This window comes from Netta rufina (genome assembly GCF_964035555.1).
Source record: "Netta rufina genome assembly, chromosome: 24".
NCBI lineage: Eukaryota > Metazoa > Chordata > Aves > Anseriformes > Anatidae > Netta > Netta rufina.
The window spans coordinates 4889337-4906312 of record NC_140148.1 but is presented as its reverse complement, the minus strand read 5'-3'; the positions used below and the strand labels follow the sequence as shown (position 1 = coordinate 4906312).

The following is a 16976-nucleotide window of genomic DNA, read 5'->3' as shown; positions in this document are numbered from 1 at the left end:
GCAGGGGGACAGCCTGCTCCACCAGAGGCCTCTCCACGGGCCACAGGGGAACTTCTGACTGAATGGAGTCAAATCTAGCTGTTGACGAGTGGTGCTCCCCAGGGTTTTTGGTGTTGGGGCCATCGTCTTTAATGTCTTTGTTTAAAGACTTCATAGCCCTGGAGTGTGTCCAGAGAAGGGCTACAAAGCTGTGAAGGGTCTGGAGCGCAAGTCCTGTGAGGAGCAGCTGTGGAAACTGGGGTTGTTTAGTCTGGAGAAGAGGAGGCTCAGGGGAGATGTTACTGCCCTCTACAACTACCTGAAAGGAGCTGGGGGTTGGCCTCTTCTCACAGATAACTCGTGGCAGGACTAGAGGGAATGGCCTCAGGTTGCACCAGGGGAAGTTCAGGTTGGAAATGAGGAGAAATTTATTCTCAGAAAGAATAGTCAGACATTGGAAGGGGCTGTCCTGGGGCGGCGGTGGAGCGACCATCCCAGGGGGTGTTTAAAGAAAGGTTGGCTGTGGTACTTGGGGACATGCTTTAGTGGATGATATTGGTGATAGGAGGTGCTTGGACCAGATGATCTTGGAGGTCTTTTCCAACCTTAATGATTCCATGATTCTATGAGTCCGCTTTAGGACCTGGAGCACCTCCTCCCTCTCCTTCTTCACTGAGCTTGGTGTCTGCAGGGCTGTTTCTCACTCCTCGCTGTCCCAGCTGCTGTTGTGCCGGAGTAGTTTTCCTTTTCTTAATTCTGCTCTCACACAGCCAAAAAAACATTGCATATTGGCTTGGCTCTGGACAGCAGCAGGCCAGTTTGGAGCCACCTGAAACTGGCTCTTATCTAACATGGGGCAGCTTCTGAGTCTGCTCAGCGCTGAGAATAGAAGAATGAGACAGGATCTTAATAATGTTTACAAATATCTTAAGTGTGGGAGATGGAGGGAATTGGCCAATCATTTTTCAGTGGTTTGTGGGGACAGGGCCAGGGGCAATGGCCAAAAAATGGCTCACAGGAAGTTCCGCACCAACATGCAAAAGAACTTTTTCATGGTAAGGGTGATGGAGTGCTGGAATAGCCAGGCCAGGGAGGTTATGAAGTCTCCTTCTCTGGAGAAATTCAAGTCCTGTTTGTATGCCTACAAGGGCAACCTGCTCTAGGGAAACTGCTTAGGTAGGGGGGTTGGAACCGATGATCTCTAGAAAACCCTTCCAACCCCTACAATTCTGTGATTCCGTGATTCTGGACACCTCTGACAGAGGCCACCCCTGAAGAACCCCGTTACCAAAACCTTGCCACGGAAACCCAAAACACCCTCCAGCACTTAGGATGCATCTGCTGCCCTACTGATGTGTCCCCACTCAGGGAAATGCTTGACCTCTCATCCTGTTACTTAAAAGCAGATTCTGATGCCAAATGGGCAAATCAAAAATGAGGAAATGAAATGACAGAGTTGAAACCAAAGCACAACCTGTGCCATTAGGAAGGCTATTTTGCATTTGAGGTGAGTCTGCTAGAAAATTACGGCCTGCATAGAGTGACTGTGGGCCTGGGGCGATGCAGGAGAGGTATAAAAGAGGCCCCATCTCCTCACTCTCTTCATCCACTCCTCTCACCTCCATCTCCCTGGGAACAAGGTGAGTCTTAAAGCTCCTCTCTTTCTCCTCCTTTACATCCCTGGGGATTGTCTCACAACATACCTGCACCTTCCTTCTCTGTTGGGTCTTGTGGTTGCTAGTCATGGGCAAGGGAAGGGGTCAGCAGGCGTGTCATGAAGTGAAGCTGTGGCTTGGCTGACATACGTCCCGAGATACAGGCTTGTTAGGGAGCTTATTCGGCCTGGACGTTCTTGCCAAGGACATTGGGGCCAAAGGAAAGGAGAAGGCTGAGGGCCTCCTTTCACAGCTGCCAGCTCCCCAAGTAGCATTTGCTGTTGCTCTCCAGTGGTGGGCTGGCAGACTGCTCCTCTCTCACCAACAATATTCCTCTGGGGCCTCACTCCCACCAGGTGCACGTCCTGCCCCGAGATATGTCCTGCTACAACCAGTGCCTGCCGTGCCTGCCATGCGGACCCTGTGGCCCGACCCCGCTGGCCAACAGCTGCAATGAGCCCTGTGTCCAGCAGTGCCAGGACTCCACCGTCGTCATCCAGCCCTCTCCCGTGGTGGTGACCCTGCCCGGCCCCATCCTCAGCTCCTTCCCGCAGAACACCGCCGTGGGATCCTCCACCTCCGCTGCCGTTGGCAGCATCCTCAGCTCTCAGGGAGTGCCCATCTCCTCCGGGGGCTTTGGGCTCTCCGGCTTGGGCAGCCGCTACTGTGGCAGGAGGTGCTTCCCGTGCTAAAGCTGCTGGTGATGGCCCGGGAGGAAGACCCCCAGGGACCCAGACGTTGGTAGCGGACTGGGCACAGAGCATAGGCTTCTTGTGTTCAGGGTGGCCAAACCTCTCCATCACCCCTTGGAAGAGGATGGATCTCTCAGAGAGCATGGCCCATGTCTGCCTTTCCCCTCCTCCACTCTCTCCTTTCCCACCCGTGTCCTTGTTACTCACCGCAGCTCCACTGTGCTCTGAATCCCACAACGTCATCGCTGAGAGTACCTGCTGGCCCTTCTCCCGCAGTGGAGCAGACAGGTGGCCAAATGGTAGCCTGCCCACCATGGCCACACAGCTCACGCTCTCGTCTGCCCCTGGTGATTCCTGCACTTAGGCCCCCTCTCGGAGTGACCTCCTTTCCCCCGTTTGACTCTAATATTAAAGTTCTGCTGCATCCCAGCCTTTGCCTCTGAGTTGTCTTTCCCCTGCAGCTGCTTTTCCAGGATGCCTGGGGAGAGAGGTGTTGCTCATGGGTAGTTCTGGGAGCAGGTGATTGCTGATGCTCATTCTTAGCAATTATTAACACAGACTTGCATTCAATATGCTTCTTCATGCATCAGGTCACCCTCTGGATTTTAAATATGTCGTTACTTAGAGCTGGATGGATTTATCCAACGTAGTTGAGTGGCCTCTGTGCATTTTGGTGTGCACACTGTTTCTTCTTCTCTGATAAGCACACCAGCATGAAGCAAGTAGTAAAGAACGAGGGATGACTATGTCCTTGACAAGGTGGAGGGCATAGCTGCCCAGGAGAAGACAGGAAATCCCCTCCTAACAACGACACTGCAGAACTTGCTGTTCTTGGTCAGTCTGTCTTGCTACACAGCTCCAAACTGGGCACAGTGTTCTTGATGCATTTGGAGGAATGCCGAGCAGAGTGGGATTGTCACTGCCCTCAATGACACCAAGCTTAGTGGTGCAGCTGATAGAAAAGAAGGAAGAGATGCCATTCAAAGGGACCTCCTCAGGCTGGGGAAGTGGGCCTGTGTTAACCGCATGAGGTTCAACAAGTCTAAGTGCAAGGTGCTGCACCTGGCTCAGGGCAATCCCAGACAGGAGTACAGACAGGGAGAAAAACTCATCGAGAGCAGCCATGTGGAGAGAGACTTGGAGAGAGACTTTACCCTACTCTGCCCTTGTGAGGCCACATTTTGACTAGTGAGTCCAGGTCTGGGGCCTCAGGCACAAGAACAATGTGGACTTCTTAGAGTGAGTCCAGAGTAGGGTAAAATATGATCAGACGACTGGAGCACCTCTCCTCTGAAGAAAGGCTGAGAGAGTTCAAGAAGTTCAGCCTGGAGAAGAGAAGGCTCTGGGGAAACCTCATTGTGACCTTTCAGTACTTAAAGGGGTCTCAGAAAAAAAGATTGAGAAGAACTTTTTACTTGGGTAGAAAATGATAGGGCAAGGGGTAATGGTCTTAAACTAAAAGAGGACAGATTTAGACTAGACCTTAAGAGGAAATCTTCACTGTAAGGGTAGTGAGGCACTGGAACAGGTTGCCAAGAGAAGCTGTGGATGCCCCCATCCCTGGAAGTGTTTAAGGCCGTTCTGGATGGGGCCTTGGCCAATCTGATACAGCAAGTGGCGTCCCTGTCTGTGGCAGGGGGCTTAGAGTTAGATGATCATTAAGGTCTCTTCCAGCCCGAGTCCATAAATGATTCTATAATTCTTGAGCTCCTGACTATGCTTCTGCTCATACAGCCCAGAATGTCATTGGTGTCTTCGGTGTCTCGGAGCACTGCTGGGAGTCACTTCTCTTTGGGTGGGTTTACCACCCAAGTAACTTTTCCTGGGCCAGGTTTTGGTCTGCTGCCATAGAGGGGCTGCAAGACAGGTGATGTGGCATGAGGGCAGGCTGGCAGGAAGGCATCTGCCAGACTGGGCTCTGGGTGACTACGGTGTTGCTTTGGGGAGCTCATGGATGGCCCTTAGAGACACTCAGTCAGCACCCGCTGCCTCTCCTCCTGCCCTCGGTCACTCCCTGCCTCCTTCTTCCCCACAAAGTTTTGCAGGAAGCCCAGGGAACAGATGGAAGGAGTAGGGGGAGGAGGACATGCACTGCCTGTGAACCTGTCTGGTGGCTTGACGCCCAGCAAGGATCTAAGCACCCACCACCCACTCACTCACATCGCAGCCAGAGTGGAATAGGGGTGGCAGTTGGAAAACCAAGAGACAGAAAAACTCCCCAGTCAATATAAAGACATTTTAAGAAGGGCATGAGAAAAAAGGAGAAAAAACTAATGATGCAAAGGCTGTGTCTGACCACCTTCCACCAACAGACCAATGCCAATGAGGTCTCTGCAGGATGGCTACTTTGGAAGAACTGTCCTGCCGTTTTGTTGCCGGGCATGATACTCTATCGTATGCAATATCCCTTTGGTCGATTTGGGTCAGCTGTCCTAACTGTGTCCCCTCCTGAAAACTTCCCCGCCCCTAGCCTGCTCTGTGAGGGTGCAGAGGGGGAAACATAGAAGGCCTTGACGCTGAGCTCAATCGTTGGAGTGTCACCTCCGCTGTTTTAGCAACACAATCAGAACACAGCACCATATTGCCTATGGTGAAGACAATTGCCTCCATCACAGCCAGAGCCAGTACAGCCTGCTTCCCCCACTCCCTCTCCTGGTCTGCTCCGGGGCCATTTTCTGCACGAGCCTCCCCGCCCAGCACAGCTGCCCCCAGAGCAGAAGGAATTGCCGCCCCTCCTCTCACCTTCCTCTCTCTGCCCTGCTGCCCCCTTCCCAGGAACCTGTGTGGCTGCTGCCCTTCCAGGGCCTCCTACAGCTCTGGCTCCTCAGTGGAGGCCCGCGATGACAACATGCCGTCTTCAGCAGGCTGTGCACTGAGGCCGAGATGGCACGCCAGGACAGAGAGGCAGCAAAGCTGGGCCTCATGGCCAGGGGCCCTGCAGAACTCATGGGCACCTCCCTCATGTGTGAGTGACAGTGCTTTCCCAAGGGGCCCGTACTGCACAGGGCCTCACCCTTTGGGAAAGTGAATGGATCCTTGTGCCCAACACACCCACTGAAGTCCCCAGAGCAACTGCATTGCTCCTGACAGAAGGTGTCTGGAGTGTCTGCAGGGGAAGGAAAACTCAGAGGCACAGGCTGGGATGCAGAAAAAGTTTAATATTAGGGTCAAAAATGGAAACGACGTTGCTTCAAGAGGATGCCCCAGTGCAGGAAGCACCAGGGGCAGATGAGAGCACGAGATGCGTGGACATCGTGGGCATCCTGCAAGATATCTATCTGCCCACTGCGCTGAGGGAGAAGGGCCAGCAGGTCCGCTCAATGATGACATTGTGGGATTCAGAGCACAGTGGAGCTGCAGTGAGTAACAAGGACACAGGATGAGAGGTCTAGCATTTCCCTGAGCGGGAACACGTCAGTAGGGCAGCAGATGAGTCCTAAGTGCTGGAGGGTGTTTTGGGTTTCCGTGGCAAGGTTTTGGTATCAGGGTTCTGCTTTGGTGGCCTCTGTGAGAAATGTCCATCAGCACGTAGAAGAGGGTGGCTGGGTAGAGAAGGTGTTTTTAGTTTCTCACTCTAGCTTGTTAGTAACAGGTAATAATTTACATTAATCTCCCTATTCTGAGTCTGTCTTGTCTGTGGCTATAACTGGTGGTAGATCTCTCTGTTTTTATCTCAACCCTTGATCCCTTTTCATTGCATTTCCTCCCCCTTCCCTTTAAGGCAGGGGAATTAGAGAGTGGTTGTGATGCAGCTTAGCTGCTCAGCTGAGTAAAACCACCATAGAGTAGGTCAGAAGGGGTAGAAGATGAGTCCCACGTGCTGGAGGGGTCCTGCATATCCTTCTGTCTATGTGGAGCCCTCCTGGATGACCAAAGCCTCCTTCGCCTGAGGACACAGCACATCCTTCTACAACTTGGCCTGGCTCCCAGCCTGCTCCACCAGTCACAGCTCATTGCCTGCATAGGCAGATGGGCTGTGCTGCAGTTTTGAAATAACCTGGCACAAGACAGCTCCTTTTTAATGACATGTTTTCTCTATCCTTGGCCTTGTTCCCTCTTGTGGCTGTCTCCTGGGTTCTTCAGGCAAGCCATGTTGTCAGCTGCTGTGAGGAAGGCAAAGGTTACTCTCCTGAGCACAATGATGCCCAGCAAGTCCTGGGGAATCAGGCCACTTCTCACTACCAGAGGACTATGTTGTTCACCGGGACAGTGTCTTGCTCCACCACTCTCCTTTCCGTACCATGCACTTTGGCTGGATGCATTCCCTGACCAGCAGCGCACCCAAAGACATGCCCTATTGTGCAAAGTGTGCCAACGATCCTGTGATGTGTGTCCCAACTTCCTCCCATGTCTGCAGGGCAGGGAAGTGCTTTGATCATGCAGCAGGGATGCATTGCCTCCTTAATGGAATCTGGGACATGTTTCTGTAGCCAGGGCCCTTGTGAGCAAGTCCCCTCGCTGAGCATGCCTAGCCGCGTGGCAGTGCCCATTCCTGCCAGCAATTGCTTGTTGAGGGGGAGCTTCCTTATCCCCCCCAGTGGTGCTGGCTTGTTCTGTTGCCTGGGGAGGGCTTTGGGACATGGCAGAAGATGTCTGCTGAAGCTCTCATGCTAGGAGAAGATGTATTGCCTGGGACCTAGAGACAAGTCCCAGCAAGTGGGAAGATGTTTTCTGTAACCCTTTCATTCCCATCCACAAAGCATCAGAAGAGCTCCTACACACAGCCCCATCACTTTGGCCAGGAGGGTGAGCCCTGTATGTCCCTTCTCCCTACCATCCATGTCTGAGCTTGTCCCTTGGGCAGACCTACTCAGAGGAAGTCCGCAGGCAGCTCTTGGGCAGCTTCTGGACACTTCTCATAGAGGATACCCAAGTAGAACCCCATTACCAAAAACATTACCATGGACACCGAATACACCCTCCAGCACTTAGGATGCATCTGCTGCCCTACTGACGTGTCCCCACTCAGGGTAATGCTTGACCTCTCATCCTGTTACTTAAAAGCAGATTCTGATGCCAAATGGGCAAATCAAAAATGAGGAAATGAAATGACAGAGTTGACAGAAACCAAAGCACAACCTGTGCCATTAGGAAGGCTATTTTGCATTTGAGGTGAATCTGCTAGAAAATTACGGCCTGCGTAGAGTGACTGTGGGCCTGGGGCGATGCAGGAGAGGTATAAAAGAGGCCCCATCTCCTCACTCTCTTCATCCACTCCTCTCACTTCCATCTCCCTGGGAACAAGGTGAGTCTTAAAGCTCCTCTCTTTCTCCTCCTTTACATCCCTGGGGATTGTCTCACAACATACCTGCACCTTCCTTCTCTGTTGGGTCTTGTGGTTGCTAGTCATGGGCAAGGGAAGGGGTCAGCAGGCGTGTCATGAAGTGAAGCTGTGGCTTGGCTGACATACGTCCCGAGATACAGGCTTGTTAGGGAGCTTATTCGGCCTGGACGTTCTTGCCAAGGACATTGGGGCCAAAGGAAAGGAGAAGGCTGAGGGCCTCCTTTCACAGCTGCCAGCTCCCCAAGTAGCATTTGCTGTTGCTCTCCAGTGGTGGGCTGGCAGACTGCTCCTCTCTCACCAACAATATTCCTCTGGGGCCTCACTCCCACCAGGTGCACGTCCTGCCCCGAGATATGTCCTGCTACAACCAGTGCCTGCCGTGCCTGCCATGCGGACCCTGTGGCCCGACCCCGCTGGCCAACAGCTGCAATGAGCCCTGTGTCCAGCAGTGCCAGGACTCCACCGTCGTCATCCAGCCCTCTCCCGTGGTGGTGACCCTGCCCGGCCCCATCCTCAGCTCCTTCCCGCAGAACACCGCCGTGGGATCCTCCACCTCCGCTGCCGTTGGCAGCATCCTCAGCTCTCAGGGAGTGCCCATCTCCTCCGGGGGCTTTGGGCTCTCCGGCTTGGGCAGCCGCTTCTGTGGCAGGAGGTGCTTCCCGTGCTAAAGCTGCTGGTGATGGCCCGGGAGGAAGACCCCCAGGGACCCAGACGTTGGTAGCGGACTGGGCACGGAGCATAGGCTTCTTGTGTTCAGGGTGGCCAAACCTCTCCATCACCCCTTGGAAGAGGATGGCTCTCTCAGAGAGCATGGCCCATGTCTGCCTTTCCCCTCCTCCACTCTCTCCTTTCCCACCTGTGTCCTTGTTACTCACTGCAGCTCCACTGTGCTCTGAATCCCACAATGTCATCATTGAGCGGACCTGCTGGCCCTTCTCCCTCAGCGCAGTGGGCAGATAGATATCTTGCAGGATGCCCACGATGTCCACGCATCTCGTGCTCTCATCTGCCCCTGGTGCTTCCTGCACTGGGGCATCCTCTTGAAGCAACCTCGTTTCCATTTTTGACCCTAATATTAAACTTTTTCTGCATCCCAGCCTGTGCCTCTGAGTTTTCCTTCCCCTGCAGACACTCCAGACACCTTCTGTCAGGAGCAATGCAGTTGCTCTGGGGACTTCAGTGGGTGTGTTGGGCACAAGGGTCCATTCACTTTCCCAAAGGGTGAGGCCCTGTGCAGTACGGGCCCCTTGGGAAAGCACTGTCACTCACACATGAGGGAGGTGCCCATGAGTTCTGCAGGGCCCCTGGCCATGAGGCCCAGCTTTGCTGCCTCTCTGTCCTGGCGTGCCATCTCGGCCTCAGTGCACAGCCTGCTGAAGACGGCATGTTGTCATCGCGGGCCTCCACTGAGGAGCCAGAGCTGTAGGAGGCCCTGGAAGGGCAGCAGCCACACAGGTTCCTGGGAAGGGGGCAGCAGGGCAGAGAGAGGAAGGTGAGAGGAGGGGCGGCAATTCCTTCTGCTCTGGGGGCAGCTGTGCTGGGCGGGGAGGCTCGTGCAGAAAATGGCCCCGGAGCAGACCAGGAGAGGGAGTGGGGGAAGCAGGCTGTACTGGCTCTGGCTGTGATGGAGGCAATTGTCTTCACCATAGGCAATATGGTGCTGTGTTCTGATTGTGTGGCTAAAACAGCAGAGGTGACACTCCAACGATTGAGCTCAGCGTCAAGGCCTTCTATGTTTCCCGCTCTGCACCCTCACAGAGCAGGCTAGGGGCGGGGAAGTTTTCAGGAGGGGACACAGTTAGGACAGCTGACCCAAATCGACCAAAGGGATATTGCATACGATAGAGTATCATGCCCGGCAACAAAACGGCAGGACAGTTCTTCCAAAGTAGCCATCCTGCAGAGACCTCATTGGCATTGGTCTGTTGGTGGAAGGTGGTCAGACACAGCCTTTGCATCATTAGTTTTTTCTCCTTTTTTCTCATGCCCTTCTTAAAATGTCTTTATATTGACTGGGGAGTTTTTCTGTCTCTTGGTTTTCCAACTGCCACCCCTATTCCACTCTGGCTGCGATGTGAGTGAGTGGGTGGTGGGTGCTTAGATCCTTGCTGGGCGTCAAGCCACCAGACAGGTTCACAGGCAGTGCATGTCCTCCTCCCCCTACTCCTTCCATCTGTTCCCTGGGCTTCCTGCAAAACTTTGTGGGGAAGAAGGAGGCAGGGAGTGACCGAGGGCAGGAGGAGAGGCAGCGGGTGCTGACTGAGTGTCTCTAAGGGCCATTCATGAGCTCCCCAAAGCAACACCGTAGTCACCCAGAGCCCAGTCTGGCAGATGCCTTCCTGCCAGCCTGCCCTCATGCCACATCACCTGTCTTGCAGCCCCTCTATGGCAGCAGACCAAAACCTGGCCCAGGAAAAGTTACTTGGGTGGTAAACCCACCCAAAGAGAAGTGACTCCCAGCAGTGCTCCGAGACACCGAAGACACCAATGACATTCTGGGCTGTACGAGCAGAAGCATAGTCAGGAGCTCAAGAATTATAGAATCATTTATGGACTCGGGCTGGAAGAGACCTTAATGATCATCTAACTCTAAGCCCCCTGCCACAGACAGGGACGCCACTTGCTGTATCAGATTGGCCAAGGCCCCATCCAGAACGGCCTTAAACACTTCCAGGGATGGGGGCATCCACAGCTTCTCTTGGCAACCTGTTCCAGTGCCTCACTACCCTTACAGTGAAGATTTCCTCTTAAGGTCTAGTCTAAATCTGTCCTCTTTTAGTTTAAGACCATTACCCCTTGCCCTATCATTTTCTACCCAAGTAAAAAGTTCTTCTCAATCTTTTTTTCTGAGACCCCTTTAAGTATTGAAAGGTCACAATGAGGTTTCCCCAGAGCCTTCTCTTCTCCAGGCTGAACTTCTTGAACTCTCTCAGCCTTTCTTCAGAGGAGAGGTGCTCCAGCCGTCTGATCATATTTTACCCTACTCTGGACTCACTCTAAGAAGTCCACATTGTTCTTGTGCCTGAGGCCCCAGACCTGGACTCACTAGTCAAAATGTGGCCTCACAAGGGCAGAGTAGGGTAAAGTCTCTCTCCAAGTCTCTCTCCACATGGCTGCTCTCGATGAGTTTTTCTCCCTGTCTGTACTCCTGTCTGGGATTGCCCTGAGCCAGGTGCAGCACCTTGCACTTAGACTTGTTGAACCTCATGCGGTTAACACAGGCCCACTTCCCCAGCCTGAGGAGGTCCCTTTGAATGGCATCTCTTCCTTCTTTTCTATCAGCTGCACCACTAAGCTTGGTGTCATTGAGGGCAGTGACAATCCCACTCTGCTCGGCACTCCTCCAAATGCATCAAGAACACTGTGCCCAGTTTGGAGCTGTGTAGCAAGACAGACTTTGACCAAGAACAGCAAGTTCTGCAGTGTCGTTGTTAGGAGGGGATTTCCTGTCTTCTCCTGGGCAGCTATGCCCTCCACCTTGTCAAGGACATAGTCATCCCTCGTTCTTTACTACTTGCTTCATGCTGGTGTGCTTATCAGAGAAGAAGAAACAGTGTGCACACCAAAATGCACAGAGGCCACTCAACTACGTTGGATAAATCCATCCAGCTCTAAGTAACGACATATTTAAAATCCAGAGGGTGACCTGATGCATGAAGAAGCATATTGAATGCAAGTCTGTGTTAATAATTGCTAAGAATGAGCATCAGCAATCACCTGCTCCCAGAACTACCCATGAGCAACACCTCTCTCCCCAGGCATCCTGGAAAAGCAGCTGCAGGGGAAAGACAACTCAGAGGCAAAGGCTGGGATGCAGCAGAACTTTAATATTAGAGTCAAACGGGGGAAAGGAGGTCACTCCGAGAGGGGGCCTAAGTGCAGGAATCACCAGGGGCAGACGAGAGCGTGAGCTGTGTGGCCATGGTGGGCAGGCTACCATTTGGCCACCTGTCTGCTCCACTGCGGGAGAAGGGCCAGCAGGTACTCTCAGCGATGACGTTGTGGGATTCAGAGCACAGTGGAGCTGCGGTGAGTAACAAGGACACGGGTGGGAAAGGAGAGAGTGGAGGAGGGGAAAGGCAAACATGGGCCATGCTCTCTGAGAGAGCCATCCTCTTCCAAGGGGTGATGGAGAGGTTTGGCCACCCTGAACACAAGAAGCCTATGCTCCGTGCCCAGTCCGCTACCAACGTCTGGGTCCCTGGGGGTCTTCCTCCCGGGCCATCACCAGCAGCTTTAGCACGGGAAGCACCTCCTGCCACAGAAGCGGCTGCCCAAGCCGGAGAGCCCAAAGGCCCCGGAGGAGATGGGCACTCCCTGAGAGCTGAGGATGCTGCCAACGGCAGCGGAGGTGGAGGATCCCACGGCGGTGTTCTGCGGGAAGGAGCTGAGGATGGGGCCGGGCAGGGTCACCACCACGGGAGAGGGCTGGATGACGACGGTGGAGTCCTGGCACTGCTGGACACAGGGCTCATTGCAGCTGTTGGCCAGCGGGGTCGGGCCACAGGGTCCGCATGGCAGGCACGGCAGGCACTGGTTGTAGCAGGACATATCTCGGGGCAGGACGTGCACCTGGTGGGAGTGAGGCCCCAGAGGAATATTGTTGGTGAGAGAGGAGCAGTCTGCCAGCCCACCACTGGAGAGCAACAGCAAATGCTACTTGGGGAGCTGGCAGCTGTGAAAGGAGGCCCTCAGCCTTCTCCTTTCCTTTGGCCCCAATGTCCTTGGCAAGAACGTCCAGGCCGAATAAGCTCCCTAACAAGCCTGTATCTCGGGACGTATGTCAGCCAAGCCACAGCTTCACTTCATGACACGCCTGCTGACCCCTTCCCTTGCCCATGACTAGCAACCACAAGACCCAACAGAGAAGGAAGGTGCAGGTATGTTGTGAGACAATCCCCAGGGATGTAAAGGAGGAGAAAGAGAGGAGCTTTAAGACTCACCTTGTTCCCAGGGAGATGGAGGTGAGAGGAGTGGATGAAGAGAGTGAGGAGATGGGGCCTCTTTTATACCTCTCCTGCATCGCCCCAGGCCCACAGTCACTCTATGCAGGCCGTAATTTTCTAGCAGACTCACCTCAAATGCAAAATAGCCTTCCTAATGGCACAGGTTGTGCTTTGGTTTCTGTCAACTCTGTCATTTCATTTCCTCATTTTTGATTTGCCCATTTGGCATCAGAATCTGCTTTTAAGTAACAGGATGAGAGGTCAAGCATTTCCCTGAGTGGGGACACATCAGTAGGGCTGCAGATGCGTCCTAAGTGCTGGAGGGTGTTTTGGGTTTCCGTGGCAAGGTTTTGGTAACGGGGTTCTTCAGGGGTGGCCTCTGTCAGAGGTGTCCAGAATCACGGAATCACAGAATTGTAGGGGTTGGAAGGGTTTTCTAGAGATCATCGGTTCCAACCCCCTACCTAAGCAGTTTCCCTAGAGCAGGTTGCCCTTGTAGGCATACAAACAGGACTTGAATTTCTCCAGAGAAGGAGACTTCATAACCTCCCTGGCCTGGCTATTCCAGCGCTCCATCACCCTTACCATGAAAAAGTTCTTTTGCATGTTGGTGCGGAACTTCCTGTGAGCCATTTTTTGGCCATTGCCCCTGGCCCTGTCCCCACAAACCACTGAAAAATGATTGGCCAATTCCCTCCATCTCCCACACTTAAGATATTTGTAAACATTATTAAGATCCTGTCTCATTCTTCTATTCTCAGCGCTGAGCAGACTCAGAAGCTGCCCCATGTTAGATAAGAGCCAGTTTCAGGTGGCTCCAAACTGGCCTGCTGCTGTCCAGAGCCAAGCCAATATGCAATGTTTTTTTGGCTGTGTGAGAGCAGAATTAAGAAAAGGAAAACTACTCCGGCACAACAGCAGCTGGGACAGCGAGGAGTGAGAAACAGCCCTGCAGACACCAAGCTCAGTGAAGAAGGAGAGGGAGGAGGTGCTCCAGGTCCTAAAGCGGACTCATAGAATCATGGAATCATTAAGGTTGGAAAAGACCTCCAAGATCATCTGGTCCAAGCACCTCCTATCACCAATATCATCCACTAAAGCATGTCCCCAAGTACCACAGCCAACCTTTCTTTAAACACCCCCTGGGATGGTCGCTCCACCACCGCCCCAGGACAGCCCCTTCCAATGTCTGACTATTCTTTCTGAGAATAAATTTCTCCTCATTTCCAACCTGAACTTCCCCTGGTGCAACCTGAGGCCATTCCCTCTAGTCCTGCCACGAGTTATCTGTGAGAAGAGGCCAACCCCCAGCTCCTTTCAGGTAGTTGTAGAGGGCAGTAACATCTCCCCTGAGCCTCCTCTTCTCCAGACTAAACAACCCCAGTTTCCACAGCTGCTCCTCACAGGACTTGCGCTCCAGACCCTTCACAGCTTTGTAGCCCTTCTCTGGACACACTCCAGGGCTATGATGTCTTTAAACAAAGACATTAAAGACGATGGCCCCAACACCAAAAACCCTGGGGAGCACCACTCGTCAACAGCTGGATTTGACTCCATTCAGTCAGAAGTTCCCCTGTGGCCCGCGGTGAGGCCTCTGGTGGAGCAGGCTGTCCCCCTGCAGCCCATGGGTACCATGGCGGAGCACATCTCCACACTAGCCCATGGAGGATCTCCCAGTGGAGCATGTGGTCCTTGCCCGAAGGAGGCTGTGGCCCATGGAGAGGACCACAGTGGAGCAGGCCCTGGGCCAGAGCTGCAGCCCGTGGACAGGACCCCACGCAGGAGCAGGGGTTCTGGGGGGAGCTGCCGCCCGTGGGGGAACCCGTGCTGGAGCTGTTTCTTCCTGATGGATGGACCCTGTGGTACGGACCCATATTTGCAGCAGTTCTTGAAGAGCTGCTGCCTATGAGAAGCCCACGCAGGATCAATTCAGGAGGGACTAAATCCTGTGGGAGGGACCCCACATTGGAACAAGGGCAGAGAGTTACTGTGAAGGAGGGGCGGAGTCGAAATGTTACGGACTGACCACAGCCCCCACTGCATGTTCCCCTGCGCCACCTGGAGGAAGAACGACGAAGATGGTGGCTGGGGGAGAAGGTGTTTTTAGTTTGCTTCCAGTTTCTCACTGCACTAGCTTGTCAGTAATAGGTAATAAATGACATTAATCTCCCTATTCTGAGTCTGTCTTGTCTGTGGCTATAACTGGTGATAGATCTCTCTGTTTTTATCTCAACCCTTGATCCCTTTTCATCGCATTTCCTCCCCCTTCCCTTTAAGGCAGGGGAATTAGAGAGTGGTTGTGATGCAGCTCAGCTGCTCAGCTGAGTAAAACCACCATAGAGTAGGTCAGAAGGGGTAGAAGATGAGTCCCAAGTGCTGGAGGGGTCCTGCATATCCTTCTGTCTATGCAGAGCCCTCCTGGATGACCAAAGCCTCCCTCGCCTGAGGACACAGCACATCCTTCTACAACTTGGCCTGGCTCCCAGCCTGCTCCACCAGTCACAGCTCATTGCTTGCATAGGCAGATGGGCTGTGCTGCAGTTTTGAAATAACCTGGCACAAGACAGCTCCTTCTGGAGTTGTCTCTTGTTTGGCCTTGTTCCCTCTTGTGGCTGTCTCCTGGGTTCTTCAGGCAAGCCATGTTGTCAGCTGCTGTGAGGAAGGCAAAGGTTGCTCTCCTGAGCACAATGATGCCCAGAAAGTCCTGGGGAATCGGGTCCCTTCTCACTACCAGAGGTTTGAGTTATTCACCAGGACAGTGTCTTGCTCCACCACTCCCCTTGCCGTAACATGCACTTTGGCTGGATGCATTCCCTGACCAGCAGCGCACCCAAAGACATGCCCTATTGTGCAAAGTTTTCCAGTGATCCTGTGATCTTCTGGAGTTATGAGAGTTCTGGTCAGAAGGTCATGCTGCAGGGTGATGGCTGTTGGGGCTGCCTGGAGGGTGGCACAGTTTGAGCTCAGGCTCAGGTGGAGCTGCTGGGCCAGAAGGGGATTTGGCACGTATGGTGCTCAGGCCTGCAGACAGCAGGCACTCTGGCTTGGCTTCACGCCAAAAGTGTGGCACGTGGCCAATCCCAAATTAGAGCATGACTCGTCCTGGGCAGGGAGAGTCTGTCCCAGAAAGCTTGCCTGCTGAAGGCATTCCCTTGCCTTCCTGGGGTGTGTCCCAGCTGCCTCCCATGTCTGCAGGGCAGGGAAGTGCTTTGTTCATGCAGCAGGGATGCATTGCCTCCTTGATGGAGTCTGGGAGGTGTTTCTGTAGCCAGGGCCCTTGTGAGCAAGTCCCCTCGCTGAGCATGCCCAGCCGCGTGACAGTGCCCATTCCTGCCAGCCCTCGCTTCTTGAGTGGGAGCTTCCTTGTCCCTCCAGTGGTGCTGGCTTGTTCTGTTGCCTGAGGAGGGCTTTGGGACATGGCAGAGGATGTGTGCTGAAGCTCTCATGCTAGGAGAAGACGTATTGCCTGGGACCCAGAGACGAGTCCCAGCAAGGGGGAAGATGTTTTCTGCAAGCCTTTCTTTCCCTCCAGAAAGCACTCAGGAGAGCTCCTACACACAGCCCCATCTCTTTGGCCAGGAGGGTGAGGCCTGTGTGTCCCTTGCCTTCCACCCTTCATGTCTGACCCTACTCTGGGGGCAGACCTACTCAGAGGAGGTCCAGGGGATGCAGGATCAGAGGGTAGTTCAGTCCCCAGTCTGCAGTGCTGCAAGAGTTTGTTCCCCATCCTGTGCAGGACCTGCCTTTTGTCCTTCTAGATTGCCTTGAGGTTCCTGAGGGCCCATTCCCGCAGGCTGTCTAGGTCTCCCCTTGTGGCAGCCCTGCACCAGAGTGCACCAGCGGGCCCCCAGTTGCTGTCTCCTCCCAAGTTAGTGGAAGTGGTAATGGCATCAAGGCAGACAGCTGAAAGCATTGGCACAGCCTGGATGCCTGGGGAGGCAAAGACCAGTGACCGTTGGATGGAGCCATGAGGGAGGGAGGAGAGAGAAGCTTGTGGCGCATCCTTAATGAACAGGACCTTCGGTGTTCTGCTGAGGATTGCAGGTCCAGGAGGAGCGGGGCCTCTTCCTGCAAAACACATCACCAACCATTCCCCCAAAGTGCACCAAACAATGTCCTGTCCTCTGACTGAATGCAACCACTCCTGCACTCGGGCTCCTTTTTTGCCCATACTGATGTGATCCTGCTGGGGTATTACTTGGGTCTCTCATAGCACCACTAGAAAGTAGCCTGTATGGTAAAATAGGCATGTAAAAAATGAGGAAATGAAATGGCAGAGTTGATGGAAACCAAAACAAAATCTGTGCCATTAGGAAACCTATTTTGCATTTGAGGTGAGTCTGATGGAAAATTACGGCCTGCACAGAGTGATTGTGGGCCTGAGGCAGTGCACGGGAGGTATAAAAGCAGCCCCATTTCC

At 53.6% G+C, this 16976-nt stretch overlaps 3 protein-coding genes across 3 annotated transcripts in view; 2 read left to right on the top strand and 1 right to left on the bottom strand.

The window, feature by feature from the left end:
* Positions 1-2011: 2011 nt before the first annotated feature.
* Positions 2012-2326, top strand: LOC311218399 (feather keratin 1-like; the record flags this gene model as incomplete). The annotated part of the gene is made up of 1 exon (XM_084301077.1): positions 2012-2326. One exon carries the CDS (start codon positions 2012-2014, stop codon positions 2324-2326), a length of 315 nt encoding a protein of 104 aa, XP_084157203.1.
* A 5637-nt stretch (positions 2327-7963) lies between these two features.
* Positions 7964-8278, top strand: LOC311218398 (feather keratin 1-like; the record flags this gene model as incomplete). The annotated part of the gene is made up of 1 exon (XM_084301076.1): positions 7964-8278. One exon carries the CDS (start codon positions 7964-7966, stop codon positions 8276-8278), a length of 315 nt encoding a protein of 104 aa, XP_084157202.1.
* A 3568-nt stretch (positions 8279-11846) lies between these two features.
* The window catches only part of LOC311218393 (feather keratin 1-like), a gene marked incomplete at both ends in the record, with an annotated part of 58474 nt that continues 53344 nt past the window's right edge, over positions 11847-16976 (bottom strand). Inside the window, one exon of the mRNA XM_084301071.1 lies at positions 11847-12163. Coding sequence (XP_084157197.1) covers positions 11847-12163 — 317 coding nt within the window. The remainder of the gene's footprint in view (positions 12164-16976) is intronic.